The 20,740-nt window shown below is 40.1% G+C and overlaps 1 protein-coding gene and 1 non-coding gene across 4 annotated transcripts in view; both read left to right on the top strand.

The window, feature by feature from the left end:
* LOC114360871 (uncharacterized) overlaps nucleotides 1–19,766 on the top strand; it is a 59,480-nt gene extending 39,714 nt beyond the window's left edge. For all 3 annotated transcript variants that reach the window (XM_028315713.1, XM_028315715.1, XM_028315714.1), the window contains 19 exons: nucleotides 97–226; nucleotides 1,893–2,085; nucleotides 2,510–2,647; nucleotides 3,303–3,532; nucleotides 4,059–4,184; nucleotides 4,489–4,641; nucleotides 5,684–5,859; nucleotides 6,503–6,641; nucleotides 7,139–7,407; nucleotides 7,907–8,080; nucleotides 8,677–8,853; nucleotides 9,303–9,506; nucleotides 12,665–12,907; nucleotides 14,813–14,997; nucleotides 15,532–15,800; nucleotides 16,120–16,269; nucleotides 16,709–16,855; nucleotides 18,185–18,341; nucleotides 19,412–19,766. In XM_028315713.1, the coding sequence (XP_028171514.1) occupies nucleotides 97–226; nucleotides 1,893–2,085; nucleotides 2,510–2,647; nucleotides 3,303–3,532; nucleotides 4,059–4,184; nucleotides 4,489–4,641; nucleotides 5,684–5,859; nucleotides 6,503–6,641; nucleotides 7,139–7,407; nucleotides 7,907–8,080; nucleotides 8,677–8,853; nucleotides 9,303–9,506; nucleotides 12,665–12,907; nucleotides 14,813–14,997; nucleotides 15,532–15,800; nucleotides 16,120–16,269; nucleotides 16,709–16,855; nucleotides 18,185–18,341; nucleotides 19,412–19,603 (3,452 nt within the window). In that variant the 3' untranslated portion in view covers nucleotides 19,604–19,766. The remainder of the gene's footprint in view (nucleotides 1–96; nucleotides 227–1,892; nucleotides 2,086–2,509; nucleotides 2,648–3,302; nucleotides 3,533–4,058; nucleotides 4,185–4,488; nucleotides 4,642–5,683; nucleotides 5,860–6,502; nucleotides 6,642–7,138; nucleotides 7,408–7,906; nucleotides 8,081–8,676; nucleotides 8,854–9,302; nucleotides 9,507–12,664; nucleotides 12,908–14,812; nucleotides 14,998–15,531; nucleotides 15,801–16,119; nucleotides 16,270–16,708; nucleotides 16,856–18,184; nucleotides 18,342–19,411) is intronic.
* Nucleotides 13,575–13,647, top strand: TRNAR-UCG (transfer RNA arginine (anticodon UCG)). The gene has a single exon. It is a non-coding gene; the product is annotated as a tRNA-Arg (tRNA).
* Nucleotides 19,767–20,740: the final 974 nt, after the last annotated feature.

Genomic DNA, 20,740 nt, shown 5'->3' with positions numbered 1-20,740 from the left:
CAATGTAACCTTGTTGGTGTTCAAATAAATAAATAACCCAAGGCTTAATATTCTCACCGACTGTCCAATTTACCTGCATACTTCCACCTTCCCCAGAACACCGTGACCAGATGAACTTGGCTACGTCATTCCTCGACGGATCGGCTCTATACGGCAGCTCCGAGAAAGAATTGAGATCGCTTCGACTCTACGACGCTGGAAAACTGGACCTGGACTCGTGTAGGAAGTAAGTACAAAGTAGTTTCAACTAGTTATTTACTAGTTTCAAATAGCTAGATAGACTAGTTAGACTAGACAACAATAAAGAAGCAATACTTGAAAGGCATAATAAGACATAATCTCACTAATATTAGGAATCATAAAGAGGAAATGTTGCTTGTTGTCTTATTGAATAGATTTCGAAACTACTCTCCCGATTTAAAGAAATCTTTCACCACTAATCCTACTCTAGATGATTTCTGGTGAACATAAGTGGTATAAAGTAGAGATACTTTTGTAAAGATTCCAAAAGTCTATAAAATATTCGAGCACGTGAGAATAATAACTCGTCGAAGGCAAGTTCACTCCACCGTATTTCCTTCAAATAAAATTGTGCAAAAGCAAGCCCATTCATCATAATAGTACGAAATACTTAATTTTTTACAACATAGTTATAGTAGTGTAAATTAGGTAGATACTTATTAATTAAATTAAACATTCTTAACATCACATGTTACCCAATAGAAAATCTGTTCGTGCGGAACATTATTTAACATTGACTTCGTTTCCTATGATTGTATGTAATACAGCATATAAAACAATGTAATACCAATGTAATCTAGCATAGCAGTAACATTATGCTTTCATAATTCTATTTCGATGACATTCCATGAAGTTAGTGTATAACATCTGTCCGTTAAATTGTAGCCAATTCTAATATTATGAATCCCCCTTTGAATCGCATTAAGAATATTGTTTAATGCGTGTTAATTACCCCTGTGAGTTATTTTTTTGAACTGATACACTGTACATATTATGTTTTTGCGCACGTTAAAACCAAGACGCAACAAGAACCGGAAAACGATAACAATGATTAGGTCCACTATGTTTTCTTGCGAGCCTACAATTATCCATGTTTTTGTACGTCCTTTGTTAACCCCTACCATAAAGTGCAGGTTTCTTGCACCCACTTACAGAGGTGTTAAATTAATGTTACTCAGACCCCATTGTTTCAAGTCAACTTATATCATTTCCCACGTCGTATTGTTCTTCTGTGCAGTAGCTACTAGCTACTGATTAGTTTATGTATCTAATGTCCATCCATGAAACTCAATGGCGTACCTACTTACTTTTCGACTATCCATTGTTCTTGAACATATTTATCATCTGTGTACCCTATTCTTTGCTTATAATAGGTAAAACGTACCAACGGTTAAAAGCAATACGATGTTGGAATTTCTAGTGTCGTCACAGAAATGGATTGTATGCAAATACGTTTACGATCCAACCTTGAGATGATTTGTACACCGCCAATGATATTAATCTTCTCCGTATTAGCATAGGCATTTCATTGAGGTTAACAATCCGGTCGAAGAAGCAAAATCCGTTTCAATTAAAACAAGCAGGAATACCATTACCTACTGAATGTGTTTTTCCTGACGACAATAAATATTATGGCAAAACTTTGAAATGCATGTGTACATTTCATTCATCAGCATGTGCTGATGCATAATTATGCAACATGATAAAATTAATTTTAAATTAGTTTCCTGCAACGTACGAGCCTATTAATCTTACTGAGCCACTTAAATGCTCTACAGGCAATAAGCACGTATTGGATTCATAGCACTATATGCAATAACGGAAAGTGAAATATTCAAGAAACCATGTAAACAAACCTGAAACTCTTTCAGATGCAACGATGGCAAACCAACCGCTCCTCTCTACAAGGCGTTGGTGTCTGAGCACAATCGCATCGCGGGAGAGTTGTACTCCCTGAATCCCTTCTGGGATGACACCACTCTATTCCTGGAGGCACGACGAGCGGTGGCCGCTGTCATCCAACATATCACTTACAACGAGTTCCTGCCCGTGCTTCTGGGTGAGGTAAGGGAATTTAGGAAGAACTAGTAACCTTAAAAAAACAATTTAGAAATCTTCATCCTTAACCCATGATAAAACTTCGAGATAATTAACTCCTCGTCCAGCTTAGAGTCCCCGCAGACTACCTACAGACATTTTGTCGATCTATCATTTGGTAGACTTCTGATTTATACGAAGAATCGGCCGATACCAAATACCGAATATCGAAATCAGGGCAATGTGCATACTTTCACACATGTTATTCATACGTATTATCAGCCCGTCTAAAGGATCTGCCGACAAAAATATGTAGTCTGCACTGCTTAACAGCAGGCTATAAATAAGTCAATTGTTTATCACAAAACTATATGTAGGTAGTTTGCCTTTTGTCTTTTTTGTTCCATTTTGAGTCTTCCCTCGGTTCTTGTAATTTTATGGTTTTTTTCAGGTTGGAATGGCCAAAGCGGAGCTGAAGTTGCAAAGCCTCGGATTCTGGCGAGGATACTCGAGTGCAAACAGAGCGGGTGCTTACACTGAACTGGTAGCCGTCGCTCCCATATTCAAGGCTATGATGAACGAGAAATTGGTTAGTTTAAAATTTCTTTATTGACATAAATACGTAACAAACAAGTGAATAACAAAGATAAAGTACATTGTTACAAGCGCCTTCAAAAATTTTACACACCAATGTTCATACTGATAAAACGTATTGTAAGTGCTAAATTAATCAATAAACTAGATGCAACATTTTTGTGATAAACATTGCTTATTGCTATCTATTTTAATAAGTAAGGCGGTAGAGAGAGAAATTGGTAAGTCTTCCTGAATTGGTCATTTTATTCCTATATGATTCCGGAAGAGTAGAATAAGACAAATTTCATTCTTCAATTGGATACCGTAACAGACGAAATAAATGCGAAAGTCAGGACTCAGGCCTCATCAACCCATTTGGATAGCGTGGAGAGTGAAGGCAAAATTCTCAATTTGCCTCTGGTAAATTAGATAAGAGTTTTCCTCATGCAGTGGAGTCTAAACGACCTGATAATACTTACCGCATTACATCCACTTAAGCTCATCATCATTTTCAGCTACTGGACATCCACTGCAGAACATAGAGCTCCCCCAATGATTTCCAGATTGACCAGTTAGTTAATAGCTGCCTGCATCCAGCGCCTTCTTGCTACCTTTATGGGGTCGTCTGTTCACTTGTGGGCTAACTTTAGCTCATTTTTTATTTCCAGATAAACACGACTGTCACCCTGAGTCAACTAGTCCGAACGAGCGCACAACACGTGTCTCATTTCCCCCCTTCTGCCGAATGGGACGTCAACAGAGCACGAGACCACGGCGTGTCCCCTTACTTGAGAGCTCTCAGGATGTGCGAGCCAACTTCATCTATCAAGACCTTCGGGGACTTCGAGAAAATGGGCTTTGACAGGACGCAGATGGAAGTCATGGCTGATATGTACAGGTTAGATCATAAGGTCAAGCTACTTAACTCCTTTAGGGTGGATTCGACCAAACAAGAGTAAATATTTCTCAGAATAAATCACCCGACATTTTGACATTATTATTTCCCATACTGAAATTCAATGTGCCAAATATACCAGGAGTTATTCTCGGATAAAAGTTTGTTTGAATCGGGCCTTAGTCGTGCAGTGTGCCTTAGTAAATTAAATTCCTCTGAAAAAGTAAAGAATTTCCTGAAAAACTTTTCCCTTGGCATGAGGTTAACTCAAATTACTTGGTCCATCTAGGTAATTAATATTACATATATCAATGTTTTTGCGATAATACCAAAGATTCTTGGCGTGGTCTATGCTTTGTGTTCCGTCTTGATTTGCAAACTTCTGCATTCAAACTAACATTCTGAAACCTTAAACCAAATTGCTCCGCCATAGATCGCATCTCCGTTAAGAGTTTTATATCGACGTAAGCATATTATATTGTTTGTGACGTGGTTAAGTAATTAAAACATAGGTATTTTGTATTTCCAGGAACGCAGAAGACGTTGAGCTGCTGTTCGGTGGCGCTATGGAGAAACCCGCCACAGGTGCGGTGGTCGGCCATACCCTTGCCTGCGTCTTGGCTTTGCAGTTCGCCAATTTGAAGAAAAGCGACCGGTAACTATTTCAAAGTTCCATAACATTCAGTCTTTTTACTATCTTGGGCAACTTTACGGTTTAGTCAATTTGCCACAAAGTCGATCAGTCACAGTTTTGTAAGTGAGTGATGAGTGATAGTATAAGCACTATACGCGAATTTGTCACGAGAAAAGTGAGACGAAATTCGATAGGTAGGTACCTACATGATTTTTTCTTGTGACGAATCGACTCTGTAATCAACAATAACTTCAAAGTTTTTGTATCTCCTGCCGATTAGTTCTTCCATAGCCTTATTTTCTCTTAAAGCATTTTATTTTTGCAGATTTTGGTACGAAAACGACATCCCCCCATCGTCATTCTTGCCTGAACAGCTGGCAGCGATCAGGAAGGTTTCCCTTGCGGGACTTCTGTGTACTTCCGACGATTCGCTATCCAAAATCCAGCCTAAAGCCTTCGTCAAGGAAGACCCTTACTTGTAAGTATTTTATACCTACTTCTCTACTTCTATTGAAAACTTTTAAAACTTACATTTACTCTATCATCTATCAAAAACCACTTCCATAGACGGAACTAACTTCTGTTTTACTCAGGAATAAACTGTCCTCGAGAAAAGTGTAACTACTTAATGCCCGTTTTCACCATCAATCTCTAATTTTTAAGTGACCGCTATGGTAACACATATAACAAGCATTTTGTTTTCATAAGGGTCACTTAAAAATTAGGGATTGATAGTGAAAACGGGCACAAGTGTATTAAATTCGAATTTAAGGTTTTAGTACCTTATTTAAAATTTTGTTTTAGTACCTTTCTGGGTGAATTTTTTTTTACTAAAATAATTATATTTACTAGGTTACTAATATACTCAATACTCAATATTTTATTGAATCCATTATGTAGGTACTTAAAATTAGAACATTATGGGCCCTGTAGGGCACGGCAATTAGGAGAGAGGAGGACCACCCTAGATCAACCGAAAGATGTCAGAAGTTAGAGCCTAGTAATTTATCGTTGAGATACTCACTTAGAGCATAATAGTGTTTAGAAATTAAAAGTTCTTTAAGTTTTTTTACGAATGTTAATTCTTTGGGTGTATATCAATATGATCATCATCATCATCAACAGCCCTTTACAGTCCACTGCTGGACTATGAGCCTCCTCCACTATAGTGGAGGGTTTTGCCATAATCTCCACGCTAGGCAGGCGGGTTGGAGATCGCAGTTTAAAAGATTGATGTTTTTCAGAGAGCGCTGCTGCCCATTCTCTGTTTGATGTGTAGTCCCTAAGTCGCCTCTTACGACACCCGCGGGAAGAGTAGGGGTTGGTGACAAATGTATTCTACTCTGCCGTCACCACACGGCTTAAATTAATCAATATGATATTCGATAAAATTGAATCGAATATAATATCAATATGATATTCGATTCAATTTTATTCACTAAGGAACTAGGTACTTTGAGACACTTAGGGATAACTCTTTCACCACAGAAATAACATCCTATTATACAATTTAATTCCAGAAACGCAGCCCAACACTGCTCCCAGCACAGCCGTCTAGAACTCTCCGCGTGGCGCGACGAAAGCGGCGCTAAGGCAGCTGAGAGGCTGTCCCAAGATATGCTCTCCGCCGCCCTGGAGAAGGCCAAGCAGGAGATGGCTGACAGGAAGAAGCTGGAATACATGCTGTGGGAGACAAGTAAGTTTTTGTAGATACTACGAGTATATTCTATCTGAGGGTTCCCACTTCTAGACGACTAAGGATCTGGTGTGACGAGAGTGGTTCCAAGACAGCTGAGAAGCTGTCCCAAGACATGCTCTCCGCCGCCATAGAGAAGGCCAAGCAGGAGATGGCTGACAGGAAGAAGCTGGAATACATGCTGTGGGAGACAAGTAAGTCTTTGTAAACTACTTAGCTTCTGTACGAGTATATTCTATCTGAGGGTTCCCACTTCTAGACGACTAAGGATCTGGTGTGACGAGATCGGTACCAAAGCAGCTAAGCAAGCAGGAGATGGCTGACAGGAAGAAGCTGGAATACATGCTGTGGGAGACAAGTACTTAAGTCTTTCTAAGTAACATATATTCCCGGGTTCATACTACCAGCAAAACTGACTGGAGTTCTGGTGCCAAGAGAGTAGATCCAAGGAAGCTGACTGAGAGTCTTCTCAAGACACATGGCTGAATTGAACCATTGACGCAACACTGATACTGGACTGAACGAACACTTGACGGAACTGTTGTTTCACGAATACTTATGTGTGAATAGACCTTTTACCTACTGACTTTGACCTTCTAACAAAATATTACAATGTTTTCTTCATTCGGACATTTCTTTTCAGGTGGAGGAGCTGATCCTAAATCTCCAGTGGGCACTGCTGCCTCGTTCTCGAAGGCTAACAAATACGCGCTGAAGCTGGCCAACACCTCTCTCTTCTTTGAATTCGCTACCAATGAGCTTCTGAACACTATTCACGGCAGGTAAGTTATGTTAGCCTTTATTGTGTAAATATGACTGAGTATGTTTTTACCTAACTGCGCCAGAGGGAGGGTTATTTATAAAGAATTTGGTTTTCTAATTTTCATCAGCCATTCGTCTGAAATGCAACATAGGTCCCAGATTAAATGCCTAATAGGTTAAATCTCTTCTTTTTTCTCTCGTTGTACATCAGTCATACTGATTTACAGTATTTCGAGACTTCATCATCCATTCGTCTAAAATGCAACATAAGTTCCAGATTAGATTCCTATTAGGTTCAGTTTCTTCTTCTTTTTTTCGTTGTCGTACATCAGACATACTGATTTACTGTAGGTAGGTACTATTATTCTGTACTACTACTTACTACGAGTACCTATATTGTTTTTATTTTTGTGGCACTCTAAAATGCGCGAGGGTCCTTTGTAACAAGATCTATTCTGCTATACTATCATTATTTTATTCGTAGCACAATATGTTCTAAATTCTTGTTCATTCACAGCCACCGCCGCCGCAGACGTCAGATCTTCGACGACTCTCTCGGCTTCGGTACCAATGACTTCGTAGACTCGCTCCAATCGGTCGACGTCACCGGATTCCTTGGCCAAGACCTTGGACCCACCATCGAGCCTCAGTGCGATGAGAATGGAAGCTGCGACCCCGATACACCCTTCAGGAGTTATACTGGATACTGCAACAATCTCAGGAACCCTAACTTGGGAAAAAGTTTGACGACTTTCGCTAGACTGCTGCCTCCAGTGTATGAAGATGGTGAGTATCTTATACATAAAGTATACAAATTAGACCAGCCATTATTCTAAGACCTTGGACCTACCATTGAGCCCCAGTTTAACGAAAACGGAAGCTGCGACCCTGATACACAGGATATGAGGACGGTGAGTAAAGTGACATGGAGGAGTAAGAATCTGTTACCATAACTTTTTAGTTAATAGATTTTTTCTCATTTTACTCCGAAACAAAACAGCAGATAGACTTGATATTTTACCTACCTACTCGTCAAAATAAGTCACAACTCACAAAGTAGGTACAACCACCTAGGTACCTAAGTTTTGCGACGTTTTTGGACGTGATAACTTGTGCGTAAAAAAGAATTAATATATTATATAATTATTCTACTCAACCTTCACTGGTTGGGACTTGGGTTTTATTGAAGGCCAAGCTGTAGATCCTTTTACAGGAGTTACAGTTGTGGGAAATAAAGGCGAGACTATTCCCGTCTATTTTTCTAAATCTACCCATAAAATTCCAGGCGTGTCCCGTCCGCGCATCAACTCCGTTACCGGTACACCTTTGCCGTCACCTCGTATCATCTCCACCGTGATCCACCCTGATATCTCCAACCTTCACACGCGGTATACGCTGATGGTGATGCAGTTCGCTCAGTTTGTGGACCACGAGCTTACTATGACGCCCATTCACAAAGGTTAGTTGGATTAATTTCATGAAGGTTACCTTACTTGTACTACAGACTGTGATAAATTGAAATTAGCGAAATCGTTGATAGTCTGGTCTGCGAGCACGTTGAATTTTGTCCAATGACCCAAAGCTACCCATCCTTATCGCTCGCGCGTAATTATGTTGCTATCGCGCTCGCACACTCACTGCGGGCGCCCGTCGCACAGTCGCGACAGCAATATAATTACGTACGAGCGATAAGGATGGGTAGCTTGGGGTCATTGGACAAAATTCTACGTGCTCACAGACCGGGCTTTATTAGCTTTCTGTCAGCTTTTACTCAAATGCGCGGTTGCACTCCGTTTACGTTACAACTTCGTCTGAATTAGCTTTCAAAACGTCACCGCGATACGGATTTGTCAAGACAGCTGAAGTTCGATGGTCGTCCAGTCGCGTTGCAGTTGAAAATATTTAGCGCAATCGGGGCGCTGTATAAGATAAAGTTTAATGTTATGCGAACAGCATATTATTCTTAGGAATAAAATACTTGCTGGACCGTTCAGGAAGTCAGACATATTTGTGAATGAATATAGTTAAATAAGTATTTTGATTCCATTTTCCCAGGTTTCCACGAGTCCATCCCTGACTGCCGGTCGTGCGAGTCGCCCCGCACCGTGCATCCCGAATGCAACCCGTTCCCGGTTCCCCGAGGAGACCACTACTACCCCGAAGTGAATGTGACGTCAGGGGAGAGGCTTTGCTTCCCATTCATGAGGAGTTTGCCTGGACAACAACAGCTGGGTAAGATAAATGCCTACATAATTGTAATGTGGTAAACTACGATATGATTCCTTTTGTCGCAGTAAATCTGGCGTTCAATATAGTAGGGAGAGATATTTTATAAAAGACATTTTTATTTGGCTTCCAAACTTATGATCATGTTTTAAAGGTATTGAATAGGTAAATAAAATACAGTTAGACTAGATTTATTCACAGCAAATCAGTCCAGCATAGCTTTTTTCAGTAACTCCTGATTCAATCAGCCCTATAAAAGTTACATTTGTAGTGTAAAAGCCATATTAAAACCAAGAGACTGAATTTCATGAATTCTGAGACTCACAGTTTGAACAGACGACTGCATTCACATCACTGCATCAGCACAACAGTTAAACACTGTGATACCATTAGGATTCAAAATACATACCTAGTTAGTCTAAATATTACAATGTCTCTCCCTTTATTCATCTCAGGACCTCGTGAACAAGTGAACCAGAACACAGCTTTCATCGACGGCTCAGTGGTATACGGAGAGAACCCTTGCATAGTCCGCAAGTTACGAGGTTTCAACGGACGCCTGAACGCGACCACCAACCCTCTGGGAGGAAAGGACTTGCTGCCGCGCTCCGACAGCCACCCGGAGTGCAAGGCGCCCAGTGGATACTGCTTCATTGCTGGTAAGGAACAAGAACAATATGACCAGGTCCTATAGAGTAAGGTAACCAGAACACAGTGGTTCATGAAGAGACCCCTGCATAGTCCGCAAGCTACAAGGGTCATAGTCCGCAAGCTACGAGGGATCAACGGGCGCCTGAACGCGACCACCAACCCTCTGGGAGGAAAGGATCTGCTGCCGCGCTCCGACAGCCACCCGGAGTGCAAGGCGCCCAGTGGATACTGCTTCATTGCTGANACAGGTAGAGACAATTTTAATTTTAACTAAAATGCTTATTTTACTTCGAAATCTTTTGTTTTTATTTGAAATCTAACTTGTTTTTATCAAAATTACACATCTAGAGCCATTTTCAGTTTCGTTGTCAACGAAGCGTTGAATGGCGTGCCCGGAGAGGCTTAGTTCAAACAATCATTGCAAACGTTGTGATAGGGATAGAGACATGCGATTTTTAATTTTACGAAGGTAATACGATACAGAATAATAAAAAGTTTTCTTTACCGTTTTCTTTACAATAAGTAATTGGAAGAAAAATTTTCGATAAAAAATTAAAAAAAAATCTCAAAAATGTTTTGACCTCTTTTTTGTCGATAAAAATAGGTCTAGTTTCATCTATTTCCATATGTACACTTTAACGTGACTCACACTGTATAAAATAGCATTAAAACGTATCAATGGTACTTAAAAAAGTCTAGGTATTGAAGGGTGACTCCCACTGTGTGACTTTAGTATCCGACAAGCGGCCAGCTCTCTGACATCGTAAGAAGACTGCTTTCAGGATACGCGTAGTAGCTGTTTCTTTCGGTAACTAGTTCTATAATTTTTCATATAGTTTTTGACAGGCCTCCCGAGGCCATAATTATTTTAAACAGATGACGGGTGCCATCTTTTCATGATGGTTTAGTCTTAATTAAAAACCAGGAAGGAGCATAGACTTTGACCACAAAAGTAGCCAAAGTTATCAAAATTTCTATTGGATCTTAGGTTCCTACAATACAAACGTAGTATTCGGTACGCTCGTGTGATTTAACGAGCATGTTACAGTTCATCAGGAGAGATTATTGCGAGATTTTGTGAGAATAAGCCTAATTACCGCCGAAGTAATTTTATGCAAGTTCTGCTGATCAGTACTCAGATCATTGGCCATTTCCGATCACATTTGTCCTTCAATATGTTCAAATTTATTGATAGGCAGTTTCTCACATGTTTCCAGAGCTTTTCTAGTAGACAAAGACGCGAGTCGCGAAAAGGGCCAGAAAAAGTCTCTTCTCGCGCTTCCTCACTGCCCTTATAAAAAATTGTAAACCCAAAGCCTTGCTTTTTTGTGTATTTTACATTGAAAATATAGCATACCAATAAACGATTTGTGATAAAAAAAAATATTTTTATTTAAATATCGCACAGATAGTGGCGCCTAAGTGAGGTCTAAAATCAACTTTTTTTATAAATTCAGTGTCGATGCGGAGGCAGTTAATCTAAANTGCTGCCGCGCTCCGACAGCCACCCGGAGTGCAAGGCGCCCAGTGGATACTGCTTCATTGCTGGTAAGGAACAAGAACAGTATGACCAGGTCCTATAGAGTAAGGGAACCAAAACAGTGGTTTATGGTAAGACCCCTGTATAGTCCGCAAGCGGCGAGGGTTCAACGGGCGCCTGAACGCGACCACCAACCCTCTGGGAGGGAAGGATCTGCTGCCACGCTCCGACAGCCACCCGGAGTGCAAGGCGCCCAGTGGATAAGTACTGCTTCATTGCTGGTAAGGAACAAGAACTATTTGACCAGGTCCTATAGAGTAAGGGAACCAGAACACAGTGGTTCATACTGAGACCCCTGCATCATTCGCAAGCGGAGAGGGTTCAATGGGCGCCTGAACGCGACCACCAACCCTCTGGGAGGGAAGGATCTGCTGCCGCGCTCCGACAGCCACCCGGAGTGCAAGGCGCCCAGTGGATACTGCTTCATTGTTGGTAAGGAACAAGAACAGTATGACTAGGTCCTATAGAGTAAGGGAACCAGAACACAGTGGTTCATGAAGAGACCCCTGCATAGTCCGCAAGCTACAAGGGTTCGACGGACGCCTGAACGCGACCACCAACCCTCTGGGAGGAAAGGATCTGCTGCCGCGCTCCGACAGCCACCCGGAGTGCAAGGCGCCCAGTGGATACTGCTTCATTGCTGGTAAGGAACAAGAACAGTATTACCAGTTCCTATAGAGTAAAGGAGGAACCAGAACACAGTGGTTTATAATGAGACCACTGCATCGTCCGCAAGTTACGAGGGTTCAACGGGCGCCTGAACGCGACCACCAACCCTCGGCAGCCACCCGGAGTGCAAGGCGCCCAGTGGATACTGCTTCATTGCTGGTAAGGAACAAGAACAGTATTACCAGTTCCTATAGATTAATTAAAAGGGAACCAGAACACAGTGGTTCATGAAGAGACCCCTGCATAGTCCGCAAGCTACAAGGGTTCGACGGACCCCTGAACGCGACCACCAACCCTCTGGGAGGGAAAGACTTGCTGCCGCGCTCCGACAGCCACCCGGAGTGCAAGGCGCCCAGTGGATACTGCTTCATTGCTGGTAAGGAACAAGAACAGTATGACCAGGTCCTAGAGTAAAGGAACCCAGAACACAATAATGATTTATGGCAAGAACCCCTGCATCGGCCGCAAGCTGTGAGGGTTCAATTTATTATGGCCTGAAAGTTTTAAGGTCATAAATACACATGCAAGTAACTGGCATTAAATCGCTTATTATTACTGTGCCCCTAAACAATGTAACGTTTATTTTTATTCTCGATCTTAGTAAGTAAGTATTTGAAGGTGCATAGCGAAAAAAATATTACCAAATCGTTATTGGGCGAAAGAAACGTTATTTGGGCTAAGCAATAAGTAGCGGGTGAAAAATTTTGTGCATGAACCATTCATGGATCAAACGATTGTGGGCGAATCGTTTCAGACTCGCATTAATTTTCAACTTTTTATAAAATGACGATAAATTACCTGTTTTGTTATCAAATAGACTTATGTCGTCGTCGTCGTCGTCTCAGCCAAATGACGTCCACTGCTGGACAAAGGCCTCCCCCAAGGTTTTCCACAATGAACGGTCCTGCGTATTTTTAATAATTTCATTATATTAACCACTTGCAAACCTATTCACAGGTGACGGCCGAGCATCCGAACAACCAGGGTTGACAGCCATCCACACGATCTTCGTCCGCGAACACAACCGTCTAGTCGAAGGCCTCCGAGGAGTGAACCCTCACTGGGACGCGGAACTCCTGTTCGAACATGCCAGAAGAATCCTCGCTGCATCCTTTACACACATCATTTACAACGAGTTCCTGCCGAGGCTACTGTCGTGGAACGCTGTCAACTTGTACGGACTAAAACTGCTGCCTTCTGGTGAGTTATAAATATTGCTCTTCTAAGTACATACCTACTCGTATCTATTGTGTAAAGACGACGGCACATCAAGCTAAGGCTCATAATATGTCACCTAAAATAGGGGTGATTTTGCAAAAATGTAATAGGTAAGTAGTCTGATTTGATGTTGACAAAACAATGCGAGAATTCATGAAGTTGCTTAGGTAACTTGTGTAACATGTTAAAGATAATAATTAATTGTTCCTACAGGTTATTTACATGATACATAATAATGTAAACATTCCGAAGTTGTAATTTAATTGAATGTTCACCAACAATCCCTAATTTTTAAGTGACCCCTATGGAGCCCATGGTAACACAGCAGGAATTTTGTTTTCATAGATGTCACTTAAAAATCAGGGATTGATGGTGAAAATGGGCTTTACTCTCTTACTTAAATCTACTATGTATTTCAAATACCCCAAACAAAATATGACCCATTTATCGAATCTTTTAGCATCTGTAATTTAATAAACAAAGTAAATAAGTTATAGAACAAAGCCTTCGTCATTGATGGGTTGATCTAAATTAATAAAATTAGATTCAAAGTAAAAATTAACACAATTTGCTTGTGTTAATTTAACACATCAAATATCATTTCTATGGCCAACGAAAGGGTTGTACTATTTGGGCGGCTTCATCATAGGACCGTGTGGCCTAATGGATAAGGCGTCGGACTTCGGATCCGAAGATTGCAGGTTCGAGTCCTGTCACGGTCGATTAAAACTTTTTGTATTTTACACTAACGCGAATGCCATTTTATTTTATCAAAATAAATTACATCATATTTCTATTGTTTTATTTTTCAAGATTAAATCTTGATAAATATTTAGGAGCTGGTAGGTATTGATTTATTATCGTTTATTACTTTAATTTTAAATTTATTACGTAATAATAATATCATTACGTAATAAATGTGCGCTAATATTAATTGTTTAATGCTTTAAGTAGGTAGGTAAGTACTTTCTAATTTATTTACCTTTTACCTGAAAACTAAATTCGCGCGAAACTTTTTCTACTGTCGTGTTATGATTTTTGATTTTCTAATAGTAAGTACCTAGTAAGTATAAGAATAATTTTCATTTTTAATAGTTTCAAATACGCAATGTATTATTTACAAAGGCTGATCGTACTGAAGAATGTAAAAGCTTAGTAAGAATTATCTTTACTTTATGTTCTTGAAATTAGAGCGTTGAACTTTAGAAGTAGTCTATTCAAGGCTTTTTGTTTTGAAAATGTTTATTGAGGGCATCTAGATGTCGGTCTAAACGACAAACGCCTGACCCTGTTAGCACAACTTCGCTGCGAAAACCATAAACCACCTACATACTTAACACATCTCTGCGTTTATTCCACCACGTTGCCAATGTGAGGACCAGCCCCCCTAGACAAAACGCACTTTTTGATCGAATCGAAAATCGAATCCGTCAAAACTCCATACAAAAAAGGGGCTTTTCGACCACATTTCGACTGGTTTGCGATTATAATTTGCACTTTGTCTAGACCCACAGAACACGGAGATGTATCAATTTTTTTGTTTCGTTTAAGGTATCGTTGTGAAGTGTGCCACCCCTTTAAAATCAAATCAAATTTATTTGCGTAATTCCAGGTATATAATAATTTACCTACTAGTAAAATTATCACTATTAGGTATACCGAGTGGTACTTAATATCAGTAGCAGTCAAAACTAATGGAGTCCTATAAATTTTAAATAGCAACTGGTCACTATTAATTTGACCAACTCGAAGGATGTGTTTCAATTACCTACTTATCTTGCGCTTTGGAAATATTGGTACCTAAATTGTCTAATGCCATTGCATTGGTTTGAATCCACGAAAGTTTAATTAGGTACCTACCTATTAACAATATTTATCAAATTTCAGGCTACTACAAAGAATACTCGCCTACCTGCAACCCGGCCATCGTAACGGAGTTCGCGACTGCCGCGTTTAGAATCGGCCACTCGCTGTTGAGACCGCACCTGCCGCGACTATCGCACACCTACCAGCCAGTAGAGCCTCCAATTCTGCTCCGAGATGGGTTCTTCAAGCCTGACATGTTCATGAACGTGAGTTAATAATGCTTGCCTACCTACAATCCAGCCATTGTGACGTAGTTCAGGGGGCGTAGTGTGAGTTTACGTCAAACGCATTCGATTTCGACTGCGTAAAAAAGTGAAATTAAATGTATGACGGATTGTACAGCGCTCCTAGCGGAAACTTTCAAGAACTAAAATCGTCATAAATTTAAAGCGCTTCGCTAGTGCCGACGTTTGATGTAAACTCACACTAAGCCCTCTGAATCGACCTCTCGTTGTTAAGACCGCAACCGCCGCGGCCATTCGAGAACTTTTAAACCCCAAAGGCTAGTTCTTACGAGCTATGTGCCCCGACCACTAAGTTGGCACTAAAGTTTATACATTCTGAGCGATGACCTCTCATTTCTGATTCGATCGCATAGGGAAACTCCAGGCATATGCCCTTTGTGGTATTGTGGTGACCTTGACCTTTCTTAGAAGGCATCAGAACACAATAGTTACAATGATGTCAAAAAAGGCTCACCTTCAAAAAACATGTTACGAACTTCCATTCTCCATCCACAGCACGCCTCAATGGTTGACGAGCTCATGCGCGGTCTCTCCTCGACTCCCATGGAGACCCTCGACCAGTTCATCACCGGAGAAGTCACCAACCACCTCTTCGAAGACAGGAGGATCCCATTCTCTGGAATAGATCTGATCGCGCTGAACATCCAGCGAGGAAGGGACCATGGAATGCCGAGCTACAACAACTACAGGGCGCTTTGTAACTTGAAGAGGGCGGCTACTTTTGAAGACCTGTCTAGAGAGATACCTGATGAAGTTATTGCTAGGTATGTAGAAGACACTTAACCAAAAAATTACAAAAATATTTTGCTGAAGCTGAAATATCAATTAGGTCAAATAACGCCTTAAAATGTAGCTTCCTATTTTAGAGATCCTAAAATAATATCCCAAACTTTGGCTATGACAACACTTTGTTATGCTTTTTTACCCTTAGTTTTGATCAGTTAAAACTGCTTAATAGGTATTTTTGATTCTCAGTTTTTCAGAAGCCCTTTTGTTGTGTTTTTTTCCTTAAAGATAAAAACCTTTTCCTTTTAAAAATTACTTATGTTTACCCAAATCTAAACTATTTTTTATTTTTCACAGGCTAAAGAGGATATACCCGACTGTGGACGACATCGATCTGTTCCCGGGAGGTATGAGCGAGAGGCCTCTGCAGGGAGGTCTTGTCGGACCCACCTTCGCTTGCATCATCGCCATCCAGTTCAGGCAGCTTAGGAAGTGTGATAGATATTGGTGAGTAGGTACACCTACCTACATACATGGTATCTTAGGTACACATTCCGTCTCAAACTTCCCAGTTTATGAATGCTACACCCACAAAACAGAAACCTCTTTTATGTTTTGTGACTACACTAATGCATTTAGGGAGATTATTACAGATCTGACGCTATCATTAATTCTCTCTACTTCTTATACTAAAGATAACTTGTACTAAAGAGAAGCGACTCTAATCTTCTTATAAGTAGTTACTAGAACAGAAATTAACGTAACGAACCACATTGCCAGCGCATATCCCGCAAAGGCTTAAGTACTTATTCAATTTTAGTCTTTCGGTCAATACATTTTCTAGGGTGCTTTAATCAAATCGATTTTATCCGTCAACGGAGGCTCGAGCGATTATCCGGTACAATAATGATCCTGATATTTTTACTTCTCATTAATCAATTTTCAGGTATGAGAACGACAATACAGCTGCCCGTTTCACTGAGCACCAACTGGCTGAGATCAGAAAGTCGACATTGTCAAAGGTCCTGTGTGAGAACTTCGACGTGCCCGGCGACATCCAAAGGGCTGCCTTCGATCTGCCAAGCAACTTCTTGTAAGTGTATACTCTCTCTGATTTTAATCAAATAAGTAGGTAAATAAGGTTTTTCTTCTAAAAGAAGCAGGGATGTTAAGGATATCCGTAACCGTAACCGAAACTTTCGGGTATCCGAAATAAAAAATATCCGATACCGTAACCGATTCAAAAGTTTCGGATAGTTTCAGATTTAGGCAGTTTTAAATTATTTTTTACAAAAAAATGCTATACATAGCATTATATGTAAAGACACGACAGACAGCCTGATTAATTACTTTTTATTCGATTTAAAGTGTGCGGCCATGAATGAACCGTGTTGGACAACTATTGCAAATTGCAAATTCTAAAGCACAAATATCCGTAACCGTACCCGAAACTTTCGGATATCCGAAATAAAAAAATATCCATAACCGTAACCGAAACCGGTATAATATTATTCCATAGAGATGTATTATTCCTATATCCGTAACCGTATCCATTACCGAAACTACATATCCATAACATCCCTAATAAGAAGCATCCATTACTTACTTATGGATGCTTCTTTAAAGAGACCAAAGCTCGACAATGGTAAGCGCTCTGTAAAAAAAATGAGATTGGGTAGATACCTACTTATCATCATTATCATAGGCCCAAGTACAATACCAACCGATACAACATGATGCGGGCTGCTTCCAATCAGCAATCTGGAAAGCTTTGGGTATGCTGTTCATTAGTGGACATCCTGTGGTTGAAATTTTCAGCAACATAATAATATGCTGATAACTAAGGTTCGCTTAGTTTAAGATGACTGATGAGGTAGTGTAAAAATACTTACCAAGGATATTATTAATTATTATTATTATAAAACTTTATTGCACAATAAAATAGTACAAAAGGTGGACTTAATGCTATTTGAGCATTCTCAGCCAGTCGACCCCTGGGTTATGCAGAAAGCTGTGAGTGCGAAGGCAGAGGTAGAAGGGTAAAAGTTAAAAAAGTTAAATTTTTAATTGATATAATATTTAAGCTACATATACCTACATACATATATACAGATACATACAAACATATAATATAAATAAATATAATCCCAACTAATATTATAAATGCGAAAGTAACTCTGTCTGTCTGTCTGTCTGTCTGTCTGTCTGTTACGCTTTCCCGCTTAAACCTCGCAACCGATTTTGATGAAATTTGGCATAGAGATAGTTTGAGTCCCGGGAAAGAACATAGGATAGTTTTTATCCCGGTTTTTGAAACAGGGACGCGCGCGATAAAGTTTTTCTGTGACAGACAAAATTACACGCGGGCGAAGCCGCGGGCGGAAATATTATATAATTAACATATTATGATTTTTTTTTACAGAAATCCACGCGTTCCCTGCTCGTCGCTGCCCAAGATCGACTTGTCCGCGTGGCGGGAAAGTTCTGCGCAGGGCTGCCTCATAGCCGGCCGGTCGGTGTCCGTCGGAGAGTCAGCCTTCCCTTCGCCTTGCACTTCCTGTATATGCACCGTGGAGGGGGTAAGTGTACCATATTTCTTCCTTTTGGAATACATTCCTTTTAGTTATACTTAAGTAGGTAGGTACTCGTGGACGTCGATTATTCATTCCTATCTAGAGGATTTTTAGTTTTCTTGGTAATGCATGTTTAGACCAGCGGTTCCCGAATGGTAGTCCGCGGAACCCTGGGGTTCCTTGGAAAGGCCGCAGGGGTTCCGTAAAAAATATTATCCCACGTTTCGTGACCGACGTTGTTCGCTCGCACCGACTTGTTTATGCACAAGAGAGGGGCAGGGCGTTCGGGCGGAGTAGTACGGGCCACGGGGGTTTCGCTAGGAAAAGTATAATCAATTAGGGTTCCTTGGCAAAAAAAAATGGGAAACCCTGGTTTAGACAATAGACAAAATTCACAATTATCTAAGTCCATTCTCTGGATATCATTAAAGGAATATTATAGGAAAAAGAGGACAAGTGTATTTAAACATGGAAGGATATATGTATATAATTATTATAAAATCAAATAAAAGATACCGACTTGCAACAGGCTGTCATGCTCCCACTCCGATGTGTGCGACTGAGAGCTTGAATCAGTGCGAACACATAAAGACGACCGTAATTAATATTTCTCTTAGATCCCGTTCTCTTTATTAACAACCCAGTGGCGAATTTACAGTTTTGCCGCTTGCCCTACATATTCATGACGTTGTAGAATGAGCCTTACTTATTAAATTTAATGTCTAAAACGAATATTTACAATTTAGAAAATTATATTTGTTTTGAACCTATATTATACTGATTTACTTTTTATAGCCAATCAGATGGTATAATTTGCTAGAGCCAATGCTTTTTATAAAACATATCGGTGTGAACGATTCAAATTTAAATCATACTTAGTTTAATAATTTTGTTCTCAAGTAAGTGACAATTGTGTTTTATTGAGAAATAAAGAATCTTTAAACCTTAGGCTAGGGTGGGGTTAGATCTTTATTTAACTTTTATCTTCTGAAATCGAGTAAACGTCATCTGAAATCTGCCGCCCCTAGATGATGATTGATCCAGGACTGTAACAACCAATCTTCTCCATCCTCCAGGCTCAATGCGCATCCCTCCGCATCACGGACTGCGCACAGCTCCTCCGCGAGTGGCCTCGCGAGGCAGTAGCTCGGGACGACGTGTGCGCAGCGCAGTGCGGCGCCGCGGCTCCCTCGCAACCGTCCCGCGCGCCGCGACGCCCCCCGCTAAACTTCAAGTTCCCAGACCTCTCGCCGTTTATAGCCAAGTGAGGGATACTTTATTCGAGATAGTAATTTGTTTTAGTGTGCCTGCTCTTTACACAGATAAAGGTGGATTCGACTAAAAGAGTAAATATCAGTGGGTCTAGACAAAGTGCACATTTTAATCGCAAACCAGTCGAAAAGTGGTCGTAAAGCCTTTTTTTGTATGGAGTTTTGACGGATTCGATTTTCGATTCGATCAAAAAGTGTACTTTGTCTAGACCCACAGAATAAACTTGTCATTTTGACATATTTCCCATACTGAAACTGTCAATGTACCAGTTATACCAGGAGTTATTCTCGGATAAAAATTTGGTCGAATCGGGCCTAAGTGAGCTAGGCGCTTTATTCGAGGTAGTATTTTTTTTTTTAGGAACAATGTACCTATTTACTTTTGACAGGAAATATTGCCATTTTGAAAAAAATAACATTGATTTTCGACTTCATGATAAATTCACATCCAATAAGTATAGATAAACATTAAAAATGCTAATGGAATACATTACATCTATTTTTCGTTCAATTAACCATTTTTTTTCTCCCAAACTCACCTACTGCACTGGGACGAAAACTAGCGAAGTTACCCTAATTAGGTGGTAGGTACACATTGTTCCCATGTAAAGATTTATCAAATTACTAGCTCGAATTAAAGATGCGTTTGTAAATATATTGCCTGTAGTCTCCAAGTGTGACTAGTGAGCGCCAAATCCATTTTTGGATCATTGGGCGAGGTTCCATGCCTTGAAAACTTCTGGCACTAAGTGACCATAATTTAATTTTTAACGATACTACACTCTTACATCTATGAACACATAGGAAAAGTAAATGTTGCTCACAAATTTTGGTCACTTCTAAAGCTAAGACAGATGTGTAGCCATAAAAAAATAAATAGCTAACTAAACTTTGTAGCCACCATTGTATCGTACATATGCATTAATTTGTATTTACATGTTTGCATATTATATCTCAGAACAAAGAATTACCTAATTGTAAATATTTTGAACAAAAATTTTGTCGTGATAGGCAAAACATTTTCAAGCTCAAATAAAATTCATCAAATATCTAACTTACTGATATCTATTACTTTATTTATCTAAATGGCGAATTGGGAAATACGTTATTTATACAAATAAAAATCTCTGGTTA

This window comes from Ostrinia furnacalis, unplaced genomic scaffold (genome assembly GCF_004193835.3).
Source record: "Ostrinia furnacalis isolate ACB-3 unplaced genomic scaffold, ASM419383v2 OfSCF5206, whole genome shotgun sequence".
NCBI lineage: Eukaryota > Metazoa > Arthropoda > Insecta > Lepidoptera > Crambidae > Ostrinia > Ostrinia furnacalis.
This window is presented reverse-complemented; position numbering and strand designations above follow the sequence as displayed.